Source organism: Heloderma suspectum, chromosome 5 (genome assembly GCF_057233095.1).
Source record: "Heloderma suspectum isolate Gila_16-S chromosome 5, 16-S_ref, whole genome shotgun sequence".
Taxonomy (NCBI): Eukaryota; Metazoa; Chordata; class Lepidosauria; order Squamata; family Helodermatidae; genus Heloderma; species Heloderma suspectum.
The window spans coordinates 220,842,172-220,863,195 of NC_139462.1; the positions used below are offsets into that span (position 1 = coordinate 220,842,172).

Below are 21,024 nucleotides of genomic sequence, written 5' to 3' on the forward strand. Positions count from 1 at the left end.
AATATTGGAAATTATACAGCATTATGAATTTATTCTACTGATTAATTATAAAGGGACAAATTTCTAAGGGTAATGTTCCCCAAGATTATGTTTATTGTTATTGTAGACACTCCTCCAGGGTTCACCACATAAAGCAGAAAGTGAAGAAACATGATTGAGAACATGAACCCCTTCACCATCTCCCACAGTCTTTGAATACATGGTTCCAGCATCCTGTTGTTTGTTGCTGGGCAGCAGCTATTTCCTTCTTACCAATATTAGATTTTTTTTTTTTACCACAGTTTCAAACACTGCCGCTTGGGTATGTGTGTGTGGGGCGGGGGACTGCTAAAATTAAATCTTTCTCCCTTTTATTTTCAGAGCTGTTAAAAGAGCATCATTAAGACTACAGTCCTATACACAGCTACCTGGGAGTAGGTCTCATTTAACTCAGTGAGCCTAACTACCAAGTAGACATGTGTGGGATTGTGTTATAAGACTGCTTTTAGGTTAACCTAAAAGCACCTAACCTAACTGCTTTTAGGTTAATAGGGACATAAGAATTGTCATAGTGGATCAGATTAGGGTCCATCTAGTCAGCATTCTCTTTCCAACTGCCAACTCTTTGGAGGTACATAACACAGGCATACAGGTGACAGTTACTTGTGACAGGGATGTCTTGTACAGAGAGGTACTTCATCTGAACATGGAGATTTTATTTAGTTATGCTGGCTAATGCCCATTAGTTGTAAGCCAGATACATTTACATTGACAATACAGATACATTTACATTTCCCATCGTTGTTTGTGTTTTGTTTTGTTTTAGTCATTGTGCCAGTACAGATATCATGAAAAACCGTGGTTTAAAATGGCACAAATGAGCCACAGTGAGCCTCAGGCTCATGTGTTCCCAACATCTCCTCTGGCATGGCCATAAGGAGAAAAATGCTGGAGTTTAGTGTTATGTCCAAACTCTGAACATTGGTTAATCTTAACAATGGCTTGTTTGAAACAAGCCAGCTTCATAATCTGTGCTTTGAATGGCTTGTTTCATGCAAACCATAAGATTAGACACAGCTTGTTCAGCTTGGACGAAAAGCTGCAGCTAATCAAAAATGGAAGTGAACACTTCCTAACATCACCACCTGGCCACAGTAGAGGAGAGAGCACACACACCCAAGTCCCATTGTGTTTTGTTCCCATCATTTTTAACCAGGGACAGGCAACTTGTGGCCCTCCATATATTTTAGCCTATAACTCTCATCAGCCCTAGCATAGCCAATGGTAAGGGATCATGGGAGTTGTAGGACAAAATATCTATAGGCCACAAGTTGCTCACCTATGTTTTAGACTTTAGTTTATCCTGACTTCAGAACATGTTCTTTATATGAATGCATTACTGCACCGTTTTCTGAGAGTGAATAATCTTGTCTCTGTGTATCAAATGTCTTAGTCAATATCCAGTTTAGAGTTGCTAAAGCTCGTAAGCTGAGTTACGATTCTATATAATTATAAACCTAGCATTTCTTTTGAGGCAATGGGGTTTGCATCCTAAATAGATTCTGTAAAAACCAAAAAAAAAAAAGCCTCCTTTGTGTATATTTGATTGGAGTTGTAAGAGTTTGTCTTCTTGTTTTGCGACTTTTTTTCTTAGCAGTTGAGCAGCTGAGGTACACACTTACTTCATATAAGTTAGTAGGTTGAGCACAGTGATTAGTTACAGCAGAGATTTTAATAATCAACAAGAATAAACAAATTTTGCATCTTGGTTATTTAAAAAAATGGCTTTAGCAATGATAAACACTAGATAATATATATTCTGTCAGCCAATCTAGTTACAACAATTCATAGCTAAAGAGTCTGCCAATGAGTCACTGTTGCATGTTCATAGACTAAAAACTGCAACCCTGGGGAAACCTGGTGTTGTGAATTGGTAACTGCTTAATCTTCTCAAAAGCTGAATCAAACCACTATTGCTAGAATGGTAGTACTATCTGTTAGTATGTAAATACATTACACCAATATTTTAAAAAGTGATTTTCATATTAAATGTAAAAGCAGTCATTTTTAATGACCATGATACTTGGAAAGCCAATCAAGTTCAGCATTATCAGAATCTCAGATCAGAGAGCTGATTTGTGTCTATGAAAAATTATTCTCAAGTGCTGGAGTTTCTGATTTTGTTAGCCATGTGCATGGCCATTATTGCCCCCCTCAGAGATTCTGGGAACTGCTAGGCAAAAGAAGAAGTTAACAAAATACTGGGGCGAGGGTGGCAGGGGATCACACAGAAATTGTAGTGCTTCTTTAGCACGGGTGTGTGATGAGTTAGTTCAAATCTTCAGTTTCCCTTGACCAGCTGTGAGTTATTAACCCCACTAGCAATTGTACCACCACCGTTTTTCTTTCTGTTTAACTTCCTTTTTAAGCAATAGTGAGAGAGGAAAAATGCTCCTGTTTCTCAGATAACGGTGTAGCAAAGGTGACTTTAATAGGTACAGCTTTTCTCACCTCTGTGTGGCAAGCTGTACCTCCTGAAATTCTCTCTTCTGCGTAATTTTATAATTGTGGAAGCACTGCTGTTGTCCTTTGTATCTGTTCAACTTAACGAGCTAAGGGGAAAGATCGGGATGTGTAATAAATAATGTTAATTGGGTGTTATGTTGCAGTTGGAATTATCGATGGGCTTTGTGTCAGATACATTAGAAGACCATTGGCTTAGTGAACATTAGTTGCACTGGAATGAGTGCTGTAACAAAGAAGTCGTGCTTCTTTGTTACGACAAATCTAAAAAGTTCTGACTTTTAAAACTTAACTAATATAAGGAGAAATGAATGGCAATAACACTTCATGTATTGTATAATGAGCCCAAAACATTTTTCTTATATTTTCACCTTTGTTTTCTCTCCCTCCCTCCCTCCCTTTCATTCTCTCTCTCTCTCTCGCACGCATGTACACACACATGCACACACACAGTAGGGTTAAATTTAGTTCATTTCCAAGCTAAATCTAACTGTTTGGCCCTCTGTAGTGTCTGCAGATCATCAAAAGGGCCAAATTTAGCTTGGAAACAAGCTATGGAGGAGGCTTAGGATTTAATAAAGGAGGAATCAAGGATGATATATGAAGCAATTTGAACAGGGAAAGGAAGCTATGGTTGCCACTTGCCTACATACAGCTATATACCTCATCTTTATATTCATGTTCTTACCATTTGGTGAGCATCTTGCTAGTTCTATATAATGACCATTGCATAATAAAAAGTTAATAAAGCAATGCCTGAGTTATAATAGCATTGCTTGGCAAGGATGTAAATAGTCTTTTATTGTGGCTTTATAGAAATATGAAACAAAATTTTAAACTAAGTAATATAGTAAACTAAGTTAAAGTAAACTGATATATGTTTATGTTCTTTTCTCCATAAGCAGTCTTTAGGGAATCCATTGCAAGGTACATTTGGATGTGGTAACAGCCAGATTCAGAGAGCAGATTTAGGACATGAAATGAAAAAACAACGAAACAAGCGAACTCAGAGGGCAGGTGAGAAGGCAGCACCTCGGACTAAGAGGAGAAAAAAAGAGGAAGAAGAAAAGCAGGCTATTTACCCTAATGCAGAAACATTTATGCAGTTAAAACAGGTGAGCCCTGAAGGCATGTCATCATAGAAAAGTTTGGGGAGAAAATGAGCCAAGTGAAAGACTTCAGCTACAGTTTTAAGTTTCTTACTGTATTCACATCAAATTTGATTTGATGTGATTTGCTGTATTGAACAATATGGTCACATCCAGCACACCTACATTCTTCTCTTTTTAGCATGTTTGCATATTCAGAATAGCTATAAGCCTAGACATTCATGCATGTGAATGCTGAAGTACATTTGATAGTGCAGTCCACATCCTGCATTTATTGTGACCTATGATGGTGCTGACATATTTGGCTTGTTGCTCCCTGCAGTGTAACATCCGTGTTTTAGGCCTTGATTAAACAGTTTCTCCTTGTATATTTTAATGTAATGTTTGCTATATTACAGAATGATGACTAGAAGCCCCCAAAGCATAAAAGATTCTGAGGGAATGTGAGGGCACACATCTTTATTGTCTCTCAGTGAGTGAGTCAGCACAGTCTTGCCCTCTTATGTATCTCTTCTAAAGGACCAGTTTTATTGTGGGCTGGTTTGCACATCATGATAAGCCACCCTGAGAGCAAGCCACCATGGGTTGGTTATTTGATTGCTAACCCATGATGGTGCCAACCGACGATAAGCCTCTTTGAGGCTTGTCATGGCTTGTTTCCAACTTTCAGCTCCCACCTGTCTCCTGCACGTATCCCAGGAGCTACTGTAGCACAGCTACTCTATACCCCTGCTGTGATGAGATTCTCTGTCCAGCCCCTTTCTTGCCTTGCGAAGACATATGCCATACCTTCTGAGTGGAGCTGGGGGCGGTGGGAGGGGGGGCATGCTTACCTTATTTTTAGGTTGAGGTGGCTGAGAGTTTTATTTTCTTCCTTCAACACTTAAAAAAAGCCTCCTTGGCTGCTCCTTGCAGCCTGTTCCTTTTCCTAACACAGCTATGCATGTATGCATGGTTGACTTACCTCTGGGTAAGTTTGCATGCCCCCAACTCAGGACCATGGCAATTCGGGGAGGGGGGAGGGGATTTAAACTTTCTGCCCTCCTGTTTTCATGCCAAAATATACCCCTGCCCCCATGGGGAATGGTTAGAAAAAATAAGACTATTTTTCTTTTCTTTTTTTACCATCCCCCATGGTGGGGGTGGGGATTTCAGCATGAAAACAGGAAGGGGGGAAGCTTAAATCCCCTCCTCCTGAATCACCATGGTCCTGAATTGGGGGTGCGTGTGCTTACCTAGAGGTAAGTAAATCATGCATAAACCCATAGCTGTGCTAACTTGGTTCACAAGGGGATAAATCTAGTTGCTGTCAAATAAAGCACCAAGCTGGAGGAGGAGAGGTGGATGGCACTGCGAGGAGCGGTCAGGTTTTTTGCTGCCCTTGCTGAGTGCCTCTGTAGCCCTTTCAAACAAGCCATGCAGACTCCACTTTGCCAGGTTCAGATATCAGAACAAGCCACCCTGAACACCCCAACAACAAGCCATGGGTTCTTAGGGTGGCTTGTTCCTGAAAAATAAGCCACCCTGCAGAAACCACACCAGGTTCAAACATCACGACAAGCCGCCATGGGTGATAACTCATGGTGGGTTGTTGTCTCCAAAGGAACAGAGCTTAGTGACTGAGCACCGACGATCAAAATACCCCTTTTTCCTCTGTGCCCCAGGGGGCTTGTAGTAAATATCAGAAACCAGGCTGTTCAGATTAGCCGATCCCAGATTCACCTATCTGGGCAGAGTTAGCTTTAGCAAGTTGTTGGGTGTGTCAAGGAAGAAAGGCAGCCAGGTACATGGATAGGAAGGCAAAGAGCATGGCAAACAAGAGGAAACTTAGTAAGGACAGGCATAGCACTGTGGGGTGAATGATGAAGAAGTTTACTGGAAAGAAGGAGGGTGGTTAACGAAGACAAGAAGAAGGCATTGAGATCTGGAGGTGAGATGGGAGAGCTAGAACCATTACATATTCCAAATAATCATGAAAGCATTATACATAATTCCATTCTAATAAGCTGTAAATAATTTGTGTTCCCTGTTAATATACCATTTATCATTAAGACAGAGGGTTATGCAACAATTGCAATGCTCCACATTTTGAGAGTCACTGTCACTGACTGTGTTCACTGGTTTTGTGTCCAAATTAAGATATATTGGTAGAGGCTGCTTCCCTGAAGGGAAGACTACATGGGATGATATGAGCTTATGTTTGAAGGGCTTCAAGTAAAGTACTTACTGGACTACCTTAATGCTACTATGTGATAAGTGGGTAAAACCTGGGCTTCTGATGGTAGTAATAATCTTAGTCTAATTAAGTAGAAATTTACCATTTGTTTATGATGCATTTTATAAGTGTGATAATCATAACTACCCATCTTTTCCTACAGCAACTCTCTTTGCTGCCTTTAATGGAGCCAATAATTGGAGTGAGTTTTGCCCACTTCCTTCCTTATGGCAGTGGCCATCTGAATAGTGGAAGTCGCCTTATGGGAAGCTTTGGTAGCGCTACGCTTGATGGGGTATCAGATTACTATTCTCAGCTAATCTACAAGGTGTATTTTCTTTTCTACATAGGTTCTCCAGAAGTTCTGTAAGAAACAAAAACAGTGGGATTAACCACTAGTTGTATCTTGGTGATTAATCAGACCATTCTATATCTAAAAAGATAATTTTGTTTTTCTTCCACTGTCATCTTCAGCTTTGTGCATGTTCTTCTTCATTGGAAAGTAGTGGGGCATATTATATGTTGTTACTCATATTATAAAAATATTTTGTTAACTATCTTTTCAAATTGATGCAATAGTGAAAGTTATAATCATAGCTTTTAGATTAAAAAAACCTCCTGAATTCCCAGTGCAGTACAAATGCAAAATAATTTCAAGCAGAAAAGTACTGCTTAATTAAAGGACCAGGACTATCTTTCCCACATCTGCCTGTCTATGTGTTGAGGTTGTTGTTGCTGGAGGTCCTTCCTTGGGTGCCCCACCTTCTGGAGTTAGTCAAGTGGTGACTGGTGAAGAGGGTCTTTTGGGCTGTGGCACTCCAAGATGGAACAATCTCTCACTTGGTGCCTACTCTTATGTCCTTCCAGCACCAGGCAAAGCCCTTTTAAAACATCCACGGAAATTAATGTTATTCTTGTCCCTCTGATGCTTGTTGTTTTTATTCTTCTGCTGCTTTAATTTTGTTATTACTAGTTGATATGTTTTATTGTTTTGTGAGATGCCTTGAGAGTATTTACTGAAGGGCAGGATATACATTCCGTAAATACATAAATAAAAGGTTAACTGGGAAATTGGCATTTGGCTGCACATCCCTGGTATGTCTGTTAACAAAAATGATAACAAAATTGTCTGTTAAAGATACAGTAGGTCAAGTGTTTAGAGTTCTGAATAAAGGGACTATAGGGATTGGAACAAATGAAATTCCCAGTTCCTTCCCCCACTGTAAAGCTGTACTAACTCCATTGTGATTCTCCTGCATTGCTTCATGACTTCCACAAATAAAACTCTGCTCAGCAGTTAGTTTTCTTCCTTTCATATATTATATTTAAAATCCACCCTTTGTTCAAGGGTGTAACATACATGGTTAATCACCCTCCATTTGTCCTCACAGCAGCCCTGTGAGTTAGGTTAGGCTGAGATGGTGACAGGCCTAGTGAGCTCCCTAGTGAGGTTCGCCTGGCGCCTACATTGTATTCCTTTCGGCGCCAGGTGAAGACCTTTTTGTTTTCCCAGGCATTTTAGCATTTTAGCTTTCTAAATTTTTATCTTTGTTGTTTTAAATCTGTATTTTAAACTCCTGCACTGCTGCTAGGTTTTATTGTGGTTGTATTGTTATATTGTGGTTTTAATGTTCTATATATTTTAAATTGTTTTATTGTGTGTTGTTTGGTTTTAATTTTTGTGAACCGCCCAGAGAGCTTCGGCTATTGGGCGGTATAGAAATAAATAAATAAACAAACAAACAAACAGGCCCCTGGCTACCCTGTCAGCTTGATGAGGAAGCAGACTTGAAGCATGGTCTTCTTAGTCCTATTCCAACTCCGTTGGCTCTTTGTTTTGCCACGTGGGTCATGTCACACATTTAAATCCACCTCCTGCTAAATTCCATCACCTTAAATGCTGCCTACCTCTATCCCTGGTTTTGCCTCTAGGGTAGGCAGCTGGGTGTCAAGATGGCAGTACATGGGGCTGGGTGTCAGATTTAATCCAAGACCTACCAGTTGCTGATTTCTAAAGTTTTTTTTAATGACATCATATAAAGTCATTGTTGCCCAGGGTGCACATTCATTTTTTTTTCTCACCCTCCATGGCTTCTGGTTAAACCAGTTTCGTAAGTTTTTGTTGCACTTTAACCAGTACCTGGAGAAAGCAAAATTAGCACTCAAAAGTGGAATCAGCACTGTTGCACTAGGTGGAGCTGGTAATGAATGACACCCGCTGTTCTAGAGCCTAGAATGGTTTTTAAAGTTTAAAAAAACTTTACAGATGTATGCACATGTACTTGCTGGCATGAGGATTCATGAAGCCCCATCCACTTCCCCACAACAGTGCCCTGCCTAGTCTGCTTCTGAGCAGTGTGCACCTCTCCCATCTCTAGTATGTATTCTTATTATCTCTTAAGAGTGAGAAACTGCTTGAGAGCCAGTTCTAAGAATAAAATCCAAAGTAGTTTCTTTTCTCACTTTGTATGCAATGGCTCAGGTGTAATACCAAACCAAGCTTGCAAATTATGGTTTGGATTTGCCCTGCAAATGGTGCAAACCATAATTTGCATGTTCATCTACACCAGCAAACTATGTTTTGTCAAAAATCATAGAATAATAGAATAGTACAGTAGGGTTGGAAGCGGCCTACAAGACCATCGAGTCCAGCCGCCATCAGCAAGTAATGAATTACTCTGAGCATGTGGAAGCAGGGGGAGAATGTGAACTCAATTCTCATAGCACCAAACCATAGTTTGGTGTAATGTGTGAACCAAGCCAGTGGGGCTGGTAGAAGCATAGTTACATTAAAAGAAAACTATGTGCATTCTGATGGGCCCTTTGCATCCATCAACCAATCAATTTTATTACGATCATAGACCAGCAAGGGCCCTTTGCATGTAGTTTACATTACCAGTCACTAAATATACATCTTTACCAGAAAATCTTTCTGAAAACTAACTTGAAATCCTTTCTTCTCACACAGCAGAATAACCTCAGTAACCCTCCTACTCCTCCAGCCTCTCTCCCTCCTACACCTCCACCTGTGACTTGTCAAAAAATGGTAAATGGATTTGCAACCACTGAAGAACTTGCTACAAAGGCTGGAATTCTGGGCGGACATGATGGTAAGTTGTTGTTTACATATGCCAGAGCATCATGCCCTTGCGCCTTTCAAATTGTCTGCAGTGAGATCTGGATCTACTTCTTGTAAAATTGTATGCCACTTTACAAAAGAATGCTTTGAAGTTTTCTTTGCATTTCCTACAAAATAAATGGGAAGAATGTCAAAGAATATTCTGTGCTGAAATGTGCCCAAAATGTCAAAAACGTTCTGTGTTTACATAAAGTTAATGTGACTGAGCCAATCAAGATAGCTGTGGAGTTGACCCTGGAATTCTGTGCATCTAGATACCTCTGCAGGTGTTGGAATTTATTACAACATGCTTGTACACTGTTTCTGCTCACTGATATTCTTAAGCATAAGGGCCCAACAGCTTTTGGGTCTTAGGTCTTGTTGTTTGAGAGTTGTCTAAGGGCAGTAGCTTTTAAGTTGTTCTCTCTTGAAACACACACACACACACCTTCAAAACCCTGACAAAGGATTAAGGGCACTATGATTTTCTCCCCTTTTATTTATATGAACAGAGGAATGCTGCCAGTTTTCAGGGCTTTGGCTACTAACCCACTTGTCAATTTAATTTAAAGTAAAAGAAGTATGAGTGGAAGTTAGGATCCATTTTTGGATTGGATTTTTTTTGCAACATATGTCTCTAAATGTGTTGAGTCATTCATTGAGTCTGTTCTTGCTGCCTTTCAGTTACCAAAGCTCTTGGACCGAAGCAGTTTCAGCTGCCTTTCAGACCACAGGATGATCTGTTAGCCAGAGCCATGGCTCAGGGTCCTAAAAGTGTGGATGTTCCTGCTTCCCTTCCAACCCCGCCTCATAACAATCATGAAGAGTTAAGGTAATGTGTTTTCTCTAAACTTTGTGTTGGCTGCCTGATATCTCAGGTGCTTCCTGGTGCTGCTAAACTCTGGGAAGACTATTACTGCTCCAAATGGTATTTTTTGCTATTGTTGTGAAAAGACCAGATAAATTTGAATTAGATTGAAATTTCCTCCAAATTGCTGTCACCTTCTTGGGTCAATCTCTTGATATTCACATTACCCATCTACATGTAAATAGCATTTCCAGCACTTCTAGTTTTATTTTTCTTCCCAGAGTTCAGGATCCTTGTGATGATAGAGACACTCCAGACAGCTTTGTTCCTTCTTCATCTCCTGAGAGTGTAATGGGCATGGAAATAAGCAGGTACCCTGATCTATCAGCTGTAAAGGAAGAGATGCCAGAACCTGTCCCATCTCCTATCATTCCAATCCTACCTACCAGTACTGGAAAAGGTAATGCCAAAATACATTCTAAATGTACTATTTTCTCTACCTGCATTATCTAGCAGCTCATCTTAATGTTTCATTTCTTCTCTCTCCCTCTCTAAATTAAGGTTCAGAAGCAAAAAGGAATTATATCAAAACAGAACCTGGTTTCTTTGGCTCTCAGCTTGGACCTTCCCAAAATGGCCCCAAATCTGGCCTGGTATCCATAGCAATTACTTTACATCCCACAGCCGCAGAGGTAAGGAGATCAAGTTCCATGAAGTCACCTGTAAGCTCTTACAATGTTGTATGCAGTCTCCAGTCTCCAGTTGATGTAATGGTTTTTACTTTTATTTGTGCAACATTTGTACAACAGTTGTTGTAAACTCCGGTAATTGGTTTCAATGCCGTTTCATTAAATTATAGAACTGCACTGAAATAATGCCCACAAGCATTTCTGATGCAAAATGGGGGTTGGGGGGTTGGGTTGGCGGGGGTTATGTATCTTTGCTTGCCTTTTTCATGTGGTGTTTGCAGCTGCTACTTCCCTTGATCTGCAACTTTGATGCCTTTTAAAAAACAACAGGGGATTCTTGCTGAGGGGATCCCAGCTAATCAGGGATCACATAGGCAGTGCATTGATGTTAGCAAATCTAATTGACTACGTGATAACCTATGTGGCAATGCCATGAAGCCAAAACAGAGTGAGCCCAGGAAGCACTGCCATCACTCTGACTAAGCTTCCTGATGTTGCCACGTAGCCTATCTGAGTAAGTTCAGTATTTCTCCTGTTTTACAACCATCATGTCCCCAAACTCACCAAAACTGGGTAATTGCATTCGGGGGAGGGGGGTTGCAATCTTTACTCCTCCAGTTCTGCTCACTCCTATTTAATTAAAAACAGAGATTTTTTTTTCTTTTTCCACTATAGAATATTGGTAGTGTGGTGGCTGCATTTTCCAACCTTTTGCATGTCAGAATTCCTAACAGTTATGAAGTTAGCAATGCGTCAGATGTTCCGTCCTCTATGGGAATGATGAACTCTCACAGAGGAAATCCAGCGTTTGAGTACAGACAGCATTTATTACTTCATGGTCCTCAGCCAGGCAGTGTAGGCCCTCCTGGACTAACAGGGCCTTATGGACTCAAACAACATCATGCGCCATTTCCTCCAAGTAGTAATGGTGAGTCAGCATAAGTTCATTAATGATGACGATTTTTATAACTAGTCTTGAAAATTAGATTTTGAGGTGAGGAAACAAATGCATTTCTGCTTCATTTTCCTGTTTCTTGTCAATAATACGAAGTGTGTTCTGGTCACAGTGATAAAAGACATAGTTGTAAAATATTTTGCGGGAGGGTTGTACCACTTCCAAGGGGAGATATACTTAATGATTCTATCATATTCAATCCCAAACTGCTAAAATGTGAGTCAAAGCACTAGAAAAAACACGGTAGTGAACACAGGAAGGGCAAAATAGGTTTTAGTGGTGGTCAGAGAGGTATGTTGCTTCACACATCAGGAAAATGGGGCTCTGCGCTGAGTGGGGGGCAAAGCATGGCAAGTAATTTGTGGGGGTAAGGCACACCCCATAGCCTTGTTACTTCTAATGAAATGATACATATTCACACATTTGTTTTCTTATCATGTTAAGTTTTGGCAGGCTATAAGGCGCACAGTCCAAATGTTGCAGATGGTTCAGTGTTGAGGCCACAATGGTGTTCCCATTGTAAAGTAGTAGTTCTGGGCAGTGGAGTACGGAAATCTTTCAAAGATCTACCTTTCCTGAAACAGGTACTACTGTAAAAGTGAAACACGTTTTTAAAAAAATTCTAAAAAAATTTCTGCTTATAGGGCTAGGTCCAAAAAGGGGTTGGGTAGATTCCTATATGTTTTATACCTTGCATTGTGTATAGCTATTTAATTATTGCTCTGCTTTATTGTTTTTGGAGGATGGGAGAAATCAGAGAGATTTCTCTTTTGCTAACAAGAAATCTCTGGCAGTGCAAGAATAACTTGAGAAGTCATTTTTCCTCTCTTGCTCTCATATAATTTCAGCCATTGCATTGGCTTTAGAAATATGAACATTGCTAGGGGCTCTCTATTCTGCATACAAATACCAGAATGTTTCAAGTACAAATTTCAGAAGCTTGGCATGCCTCCAAACTGTTATCAACAGCCAATTTAATTTTGGCTTGATATTATTTTTCACTACCTGGTAGGTAATTCTGTTGAATCAAAATCATATCTAAAGGAATGTCAGTGTGATTGATCATGTGGATACAAGGCAACATGCCAGCATTTCTTGTGATAATGTTTTTACCTTTTTGAACTCTCAATAGTTCAAAGTGGTGTTTGTTTCTTATATTAGTTTTTCTTTCCTTTCATTTGTTATGGCATTTTGTGCAATTTGAATCATTTTGTATGTCGGAAAGCATTTTTTAAAATTATTTTACATTTATGTTGTTAGCAAAGTATTAGTTCTAAAATAAAATGATGTTGCTAACTACATTTTTGAGTGCTTTTCCTAGTCGACTCTAAACAGGATTAGGCCTCCGACGCTGTTGTTGTTCAGTAGTTAAGTCGTGTCCGTCTCTTCATGACCCCATGGACCATAGCACGCCAGGCTTTCCTGTCCTCCACTCTCTCCCGGAGTGTGCTCAAATTTATATTCATTGCATCGGTGATGCTATCTAGCCATCTCATCCTCTGCTGTCCCCTTCTCCTATTGCCTTCAATATTTCCCAGTATCAGGGCCTTTTCCAGTGACTTTTCTCTTCGCATTAGGTGGCCAAAATATTTGAGCTTCAGCTTCAGTATCTGTCCTTCCAATGAGCACTCAGGGTTGATTTCCTGTAGGATTGACTGATTTGACCTCCTTGCAGACCAGGGGACTCGTAAGAGTCTCCTCCAGCACCACAGTTCGAAAGCATCAATTCTTCGGTGCTCAGCCTTCCTTATAGTCCAGCTCTCACAGCCATCCATTACTACTGGGAAAACCATAGCTTTGATTATGCGGACCTTTGTCGGCAAAGTGATGTCTCTGCTTCTTACTATTACTTCTCTTACTTCTTTCTTAGAGTTTGAACACTCTTTGGCATTGCCCTTCTTTGGAATTGGAATGTAAACTGACTTTTTCCAGTCTTGTGGCCGCTGAGTGTTCCAAATTTGTTGGCATATTGAGTGCAGCACTTTAACAGTGTCATCTTTTAGGATCTTAAATAGCTCAGGTGGAATACTGTCATCTCCGCTAGCTTTGTTGTTACTAATGCTTGCTAAGGCCCACTTGACTTCACTCTCGAGGATGTCCGGCTCAAGTTCAGTGACCGCACTATCATGGCTATCAGGGACATTCAGATCTTTCCTGTATAGTTCTTCTGTGTATTCTTGCCACCTCTTCTGAATCTTATCTGCTTCTGTTAGGTCCCTGCCTTCTTTGTCCTTTATCATGCCCGTCTTGGCACAAAACGTTCCCTTGAGATCTCCAATTTTCTTGACAAGATCACTAGTCTTTCCCATTCTGTTGTTTTCCTCGATTTCTTTGCATTGTTCATTTAAGAAGGTCTTCTTGTCTCTCCTTGCTATTCTCTGGAACTCTCCATTCAGTTGGGTATATCTTCCCCTTTCTCCCTTGCTTTTCGCTCCCTTTCTTTCCTCAGCGACTTGTAAAGCCTCATCAGACAGCCACTTTGCTTTCTTGCATTTCTTTTTCTTTGGGATGGATTGAGTTGCTGCCTCCTGAGCAATGTTACAGACCTCCGTTCATAGTTCCTGTGGCACTCTGTCTATCAGGTCTAATCCCTGAAATCTATTCCTCACCTCCACTGTATATTCATAAGAGATATGATTTAGGTCATACCTGAATGGTTTAGTGGTTTTCCCTACGTTCTTCAATTTAAGCCGAAATTTTGCAACAAGAAGCTCATGATCTGAGCCACAGTCAGCTCCAGGTCTTGTTTTTACTGGCTCTATAGAGCTTCTCCGTCTTTGGCTGCAAAGGACATAATCTGATTTCGATATTGACCATCTGGTGATGTCCATGTGTAGAGTCGCCTCTTGTGCTGTTGGAAAAGCGTGTTTGCTATGATCAGCGTATTCTCTTGGCAAAACTCTATTAGCCTTTGTCCTGCTTCATTTTGTGCACTAAGGCCATGCTTGCCTGTTATCCCAGTGATTTCTTGACTTCCTACTTTAGCATTCCAATCCCCTATGATGAAGAGGACATCTTTTTTTGGTGTTAGTTCTAGAAGGTGTTGTAGGTCTTCATAGAACCGATCAACCTCAGCTTCTTCGGCCTCAGTGGTTGGGGCATAGACTTGAATTACTGTGATGTTGAATGGTTTGCCTTGGATTCGTACTGAGATCATTCTATCGTTTTTGAGATTGTACTTCAGTACTGCTTTTCCCACCCTTTTATTGACTATGAGTGCTACTCCATTTCTTCTAAGGGATTCTTGCTCACAGTAGTAGATATAATGGTCACCTGAATTAAATTCACCCATGCTTGTCCATTTTAGTTCGCTGGTTCCCAAGATGTCGATGTTCAATCCTGCCATCTCATGTTTGACCACCTCCAGCTTACCTTGATTCATTGATCTGACATTCCAGGTTCCTAAACAATATTGTTCTTTACAGCGTCGGACTTTCTTTTCACCACCAGACACATCCACAGCTGAGTGTCCTTTCGGCTTTGGCCCAGCTGCTTCACTCTTTCTGGCACTACTTGGAAATACCCTCTGTTCTTCCCCAGTAGTATATTGGACACCTTCCGACCTGAGGGGCTCATCTTCCGGCGTCATATCTTTTAGCTTTGTGATACGTTCCGTGGGTTTTCTTGGCAAGAATACTGGAGTGGGTTACCATTTCCTTCTCCAGTGGACCACATTTTGTCAGAACTCTCCGCCATGGCCTGTCCTTCTTGGGTGGCCCTGCATGGCATAGCTTATGGTTTCACTGAGTTACGCAAGCCCCTTCGCCACAACGAGGCAGTGATCCATGAAGGGGCTCCGACATTGTACCTTACCATAAAATAAGTTTCTTACAAGTAATAGAGATCTTGTTTTTTATACCAGTGAGTACTAGTGAAATGACATTCCTGAAGTACATTTTTATGTTTTTTGGCTTTTTATTTCCAGGATTCCAGAGAGGAGTCTGAGAGAATGGAGAGAGAGATTGTTTTCTGTAGCAACAATTGCTTTGTTCTTTATTCAGCATCCATGCAAGCAAAAAACTCAGAGAACAAGGTAAATTTATTTTATTTATTTAAAATATTTCTTGGCTGCCTTTCAGGGCAGAGGCCCTCCCAAGGTGGCTTAAAGCAATAGAATACATAAGAATGGTTAAAATATAAAAAATAATAAAAACATAAACATGATAAAATACATATAGCCGTTCTCAGTACTGCTGCTTTAATAAAATATATAACAAAGATTATTTAAAAGATTTACTAAAGGGGCATAGGAGTGCCCCGTTAGTTAAGGTGAGTCACCCCCCCCAGATTCCGCCATTATAAGCAAAATTCTGTTGCTTTTAAAAATGACCCCAAATGAGCTGATAACTTGAAACTTGGCCTCCCTGATCTACCTTATGAGTTGTACAATTGTGCAGAATTTCAAACTGATAAAAAATAATTTTTACAGGCTCAGCAAGTTAAGATGTGTTGAAAATTGACACATTTGCCTTTTTAATCAATCTGCGGCAAGGCATATCATATATTTCTTTCAAATGTTTGTGTACTTCAGTCAGGCTTGTTGAAGCATGCCTTTCATTGGTTTGGTGAAATTCTGAGCCATGGTTCAAATGTTACTAAGGTTTTCCTGCCCCATTATAGCCTATGGCAAAGTTCTGTCATGCATGCTCAGATTCTTTCTGAAGCTAGAATGCTGCCAGTACTTCAGTGGTTTCAAAAGATTTTGCAGAGGAAATCTACAGTATCCTATGTCCAATGCCTATCCCTTTATTTATAGAATCTGACCTCACAAGCTCAGGCTACACATTACTATATAGAATAGGACCCTAGTCGGGGGTGGGAGGGCTTGAGGAACTCTAACCCCTTCCCACTGGCCCCTGCTGTGGTCCACAGTCTGGATCAGGCCCCCCACATTTCCAGTTTACATTGCCAAGACCGCACCTATTTGTAATGTATATTGCAGGCAAAGAGCAAAGCTCCCTATCTCCTACTCTAAGGTCCTGATCCATATTAGGTCCCAGGTGCTTACTTTAAGTTTTAAAGATTAAAACTTAATCTTTAAATTAACATGTCATTTGATCTTCAGGGAATGTGGGATGGGGATGGAATGCACAGGGGGAAGCAGAAGGATCAGGGTCTCACATTACCTTTCCGAAAGCAGAATTGCAGCACAAGGGCACCGATCCCTGATTATCCTTTCCATGTGGTAGGTAAAGAAAATATATGGACTGGGGCCTATGTGCTGACTTTCTGAAGACAGAAAGACAGTGTGAGGGCCCCAATCTTTGCTGTCCTTTTCTGAGTGGTAGGAAAAGGACTTACAAGGATCATGTCTCACACAAGGGGTATTCACACTGTGTACAGTCATTAAGATGGTTGTAAGAATCTAGCCCTGTTCAGTTATTCTCTTCATGTGTATGTTCTACACACATGGAGAGGGAGCAGAAATGAGTCTGCTAGCTCCACTGTCCTCCCTTGCTGTTCTTGTCCATGTTACATGTGGAGGGTGCCTGTCTGCAAAGGAGAGCCTCCTCTGTCCACGGAAACTCTTCTTGACATTTTAGAATCCTGATGCTTGACATAAGTTAAGCATGCCCAGTGCAGTTCTCCTGCCAACTTTTTGACAGTAGGGGGAAGGGTAGCAGGAAACTGGAAACTGAGACAAGAGTGAGGTAATTTTGAGGGCTGAGGGAGCTATTCTGCCTGATAGAAAAATCACTGTTGAAGAGAGGGAGGGGAAAAGAAGGCTATGTGGGAATCCTGTGCAGACCTACTCACAAATAAGTCTTTCTGAGCATACAGGAACACATCTATTCATTTGAACACATCTACCCAGTTAATGTCTTGTCTGTGTTTTGCTTTTTAGTTTGTGTTCTTGTTTTTTTCAGAACACTGTAATGATACAGTTTCCTTTTTTAAAAAACAGGGAAATTCAATTATCAAAAACCCAGCCAGTTTAAGACTACAAAGACAGGAAACAGGGCACTGACATATGTACCCCATGATCAGTAATGGTGTTGTTTAATGTCACAATTTGTGCACGCTTACAAGCAACAAACAGGAATGGTTCAACTCACAGGGGGATTCCTCTACCAATGCAGTAAGGCTCAGATGCTTCATAAGGCAATACAGGATCAGGACAACATAGGGCATCTTTGCTGGTCCCAGGCACTCCATCCTTTCCATCTGCATTTGGGCCTAAAAGACCAAGGAAAATTGTGGGTACATGGAGGGTAAATTGTAAGCAAATACAATTCGTGACATTGCACAACATTATTACTGATCATGGGGCACATCTGTTAAGGCATCAGCCTTGGTTTCCAGTTTTCTGGCTTTGTGGAACTTGAGCCAACATGAGATAGACTTAACTCTGGTTTTAAACTGCAGGGTTTTTTTTTTATAATTTAGCAATATAATTTTATCTTTTAAAATTATGAAACTAGAAATACTGTATTTAATAAAAATGTTTTTGCAAGATATGTCTCTGGTGTGTAACTTAAATGAAGAGTTTATTTTTCATGTGAGTTAATTCTTGTGATCTTAATTGTGTTATGATAACAGGTGGAATGATCAGTCTATTTCTGGTCTGTTCCAGTTCTTTCATAGTCCATTCTGTCTCATTTCTGCATCAATCTGCAACTTAGTTGCAGATTGTTTGTAGTAACCACTCAGTTTTCCAGGTAAACAAGCATCATCATCATAGCAACCACCACCACCAGTTATGAAGGTTGAAAGCTAGCACGGATGTGGGGGCTATCCAGTATCGTGCCACCTATATGACTGTCTGCTTGCTGGACAGACGTTCTGGGTATGTGCTCTGTGTAATGAGCTCCTGCCTCTCAGGGAACAAGTTTGTTCCTTCAAAGCCAAAGTTGCTGACTTGGAGAAGCTAAGAGAGGCAGAGAGGTTGGTGGATGAGACCTTCAGGGGCCTATTAGTGGTGTCCCACTCCCAGGGTGAGAGCTCCTCTGCTGTCACAGAGAATGGGGGTCTCGGGGAAGGAGGGCATCATTCTGAGGAATAGGGAAATGATCACCTCAAAGGGACCCATTCCTTGGAATATGAGCCAATATCCTCTTGCATTGAGGATGTGTCTCGGGGTGGGGGTGAAGGGGGCTTGTGGTAGTGAGAAATTCAACCATTAGACACATAGACAATTTGATTTCTGATGGGCATGTAGACCACATGGTAAATTGCCTGCCTGAGGCAAAGGTTGTGGATATCACGTGCTGTCTAGATAACCTACTAGATAGTGCCGAGGAAGAGTCAGTTGTCATGGTCCATTTTGGTACCAACGATGTAGAGGAATGTAGTTGTGAGGTCCTGGAAGCCAAATTTAGGTTGCTAGGTAGAAGGTTGAAATCCAGGACCACCAAGATGGCTTTCTCTGAAAGGCTACCTGTTCCATGCACAGGGCCAGCTAGACAGGCGAAGCTGAGGAGTCTCAATGCGTGGATGAAATGATGGTGCAGGGAGGAGGGGTTCAGATTTGTTAGGCACTGGGGGACATTTTGGGACAAGAGGGACAGGCTCCACATGAACCAAAATCGAACCAGACTGCTGGCACTAAACATAAAAAAAGGTGGCAAATCAGCTCTTATACTAAACTCTGGGGAAATGGGGAAAAGCTGACAGGAGCTGGGAAGCATCCAGATCTGGTTAAATCATCCCAAAGGGATGAAGATGAAAATGTTTTTGATTGCCCAAATGTAAAAGGGGAGGAAATCGGCCAGGAGTACATGATACATGATAGAACATTGTAGCCAATCAGAGAGGCCAACATCCCATTGCAAAAGATGCACACGCCAGAGGCATCTGGGGGAGGATACCATGTATAGGTTTTTCTATGCAAATGCTAGAAGCCTCCGAGCCAAAATTTGTTTTGGTTTTAATTTTTGTGAACCGCCTAGAGAGCTTCAGCTATTGGATGGTATAGAAATGAAATAAATAAATAAGACGGGGCAGCTGGAGTGCTTGGTTTTGAAGGAGAACCTGGATATAGTGGGCATTACTGAAACCTGATGGAACAGAGAGAACCAGTGTGATATGGTAATGAAATCCAAAGGAAGGACAGGAAAGGGCATACTAGGGGAAGTGTTGCTCTGTATATCAAAGAGGGCATAGCGTTGAGCAGACTAGAACACCTAAAAGGGGTAGACTCTTCCACAGAAGCGCTGTGGGTGACAATACCCGGCTCCAAAATAATCTAGTGCTAGGAATGTGCTAGCATCCCCCAGACCAGAATGCTCATGGTGACCTTGAAATGGAAAACGAAATGGGTGACCTTGAAATGGAAAACGAAATCAGGGAGACCTCCAAACGAGGAAGTGTTGTAATAATGGTGGACTTCGATTACCACCACATTCACTGGATAAATGCATGTTCCAGTCATGATGAAGAGGTTACATTTCTTGATGTCCTAAATGACTGTGCCCTAGAACAGTTGGTCATGGAAGCAACCAAAGGAGAGGATCTAGTTGGACCAGTAAATGTTGTTGAACCAGTTGGAAAAAGTGACCACAGTGCTATCAGATTTAATATATATATAAGTGGAAAGTTGCCCAGGAGATCCAATACAGTCACATTTGATTTCAAAAGAGGAAACTTCTCTAAAATGAGGGAACTGGTAATAATGAATTTGAAAGCGGGGGGTAAAGGACGTTAAATTGCTTCAAAAATTATTGTTGTTGTTGTTGTTCAGTCGCTAAGTCGTATCCGACTCTTCGTGACCCCATGGACCATAGCATGCCAGGCTTTCCTGTCCTCCGCTCTCTCCCGGAGTGTGCTCAAATTCATATTCATTGCATCGGTGATGCTATCTAGCCATCTCATCCTCTGCCGTCCCCTTCTTTTGCCTTCAATCTTTCCCAGCATCAGGGTCTTTTCCAGGGAGTTTTCTCTTCGCATTAGGTGGCCAAAATATTTGAGCTTCAGCTTCAGTATCTGTCCTTCCAATGAGCACTCAGGGTTGATTTCCTTTAGGATTGACTGATTTGACCTCCTTGCAGTCCAGGGGACTCATAAGAGTCTTCTCCAGCACCACAGTTCGAAGGCATCCATTCTTTTAAAATAATTTAAAATTATTTTACATTTATGTTGTTAGCAAAGTATTATTTCTAAAATAAAATGATGTTGCTAACTACATTTTTGAGTGCTTTTCCTAGTCGACTCTAAACAGGATTAGGCCTCCGACGCTGTTGTTGTTCAGTAGTTAAGTCGTGTCCGTCTCTTCGTGACCCCATGGACCATAGCACGCCAGGCTTTCCTGTCCTCCGCTCTCTCCCGGAGTGTGCTCAAATTCATATTCATTGCATCGGTGATGCTATCTAGCCATCTCATCCTCTGCCGTCCCCTTCTTTTGCCTTCAATCTTTCCCAGCATCAGGGTCTTTTCCAGGGAGTTTTCTCTTCGCATTAGGTGGCCAAAATATTTGAGCTTCAGCTTCAGTATCTGTCCTTCCAATGAGCACTCAGGGTTGATTTCCTTTAGGATTGACTGATTTGACCTCCTTGCAGTCCAGGGGACTCATAAGAGTCTTCTCCAGCACCACAGTTCGAAGGCATCCATTCTTTTAAAATAATTTAAAATTATTTTACATTTATGTTGTTAGCAAAGTATTATTTCTAAAATAAAATGATGTTGCTAACTA

General features: G+C 41.0%; 1 protein-coding gene across 22 annotated transcripts in view; it reads left to right on the forward strand.

Annotated features, from left to right (window-relative positions):
• KMT2C (lysine methyltransferase 2C) overlaps positions 1-21,024 on the forward strand; it is a 255,472-nt gene that overhangs the window by 219,654 nt on the left and 14,794 nt on the right. For 17 of the 22 annotated variants that reach the window (XM_084859346.1, XM_084859349.1, XM_084859339.1 and 14 more), the window contains 9 exons: positions 3,405-3,617; positions 5,990-6,154; positions 8,795-8,936; positions 9,629-9,776; positions 10,034-10,212; positions 10,314-10,444; positions 11,117-11,369; positions 11,841-11,980; positions 15,322-15,429. In XM_084859346.1, the coding sequence (XP_084715472.1) occupies positions 3,405-3,617; positions 5,990-6,154; positions 8,795-8,936; positions 9,629-9,776; positions 10,034-10,212; positions 10,314-10,444; positions 11,117-11,369; positions 11,841-11,980; positions 15,322-15,429 (1,479 nt within the window). The remainder of the gene's footprint in view (positions 1-3,404; positions 3,618-5,989; positions 6,155-8,794; positions 8,937-9,628; positions 9,777-10,033; positions 10,213-10,313; positions 10,445-11,116; positions 11,370-11,840; positions 11,981-15,321; positions 15,430-21,024) is intronic. The other 5 variants (XM_084859347.1, XM_084859340.1, XM_084859345.1 and 2 more) reach the window with 3 other exon arrangements.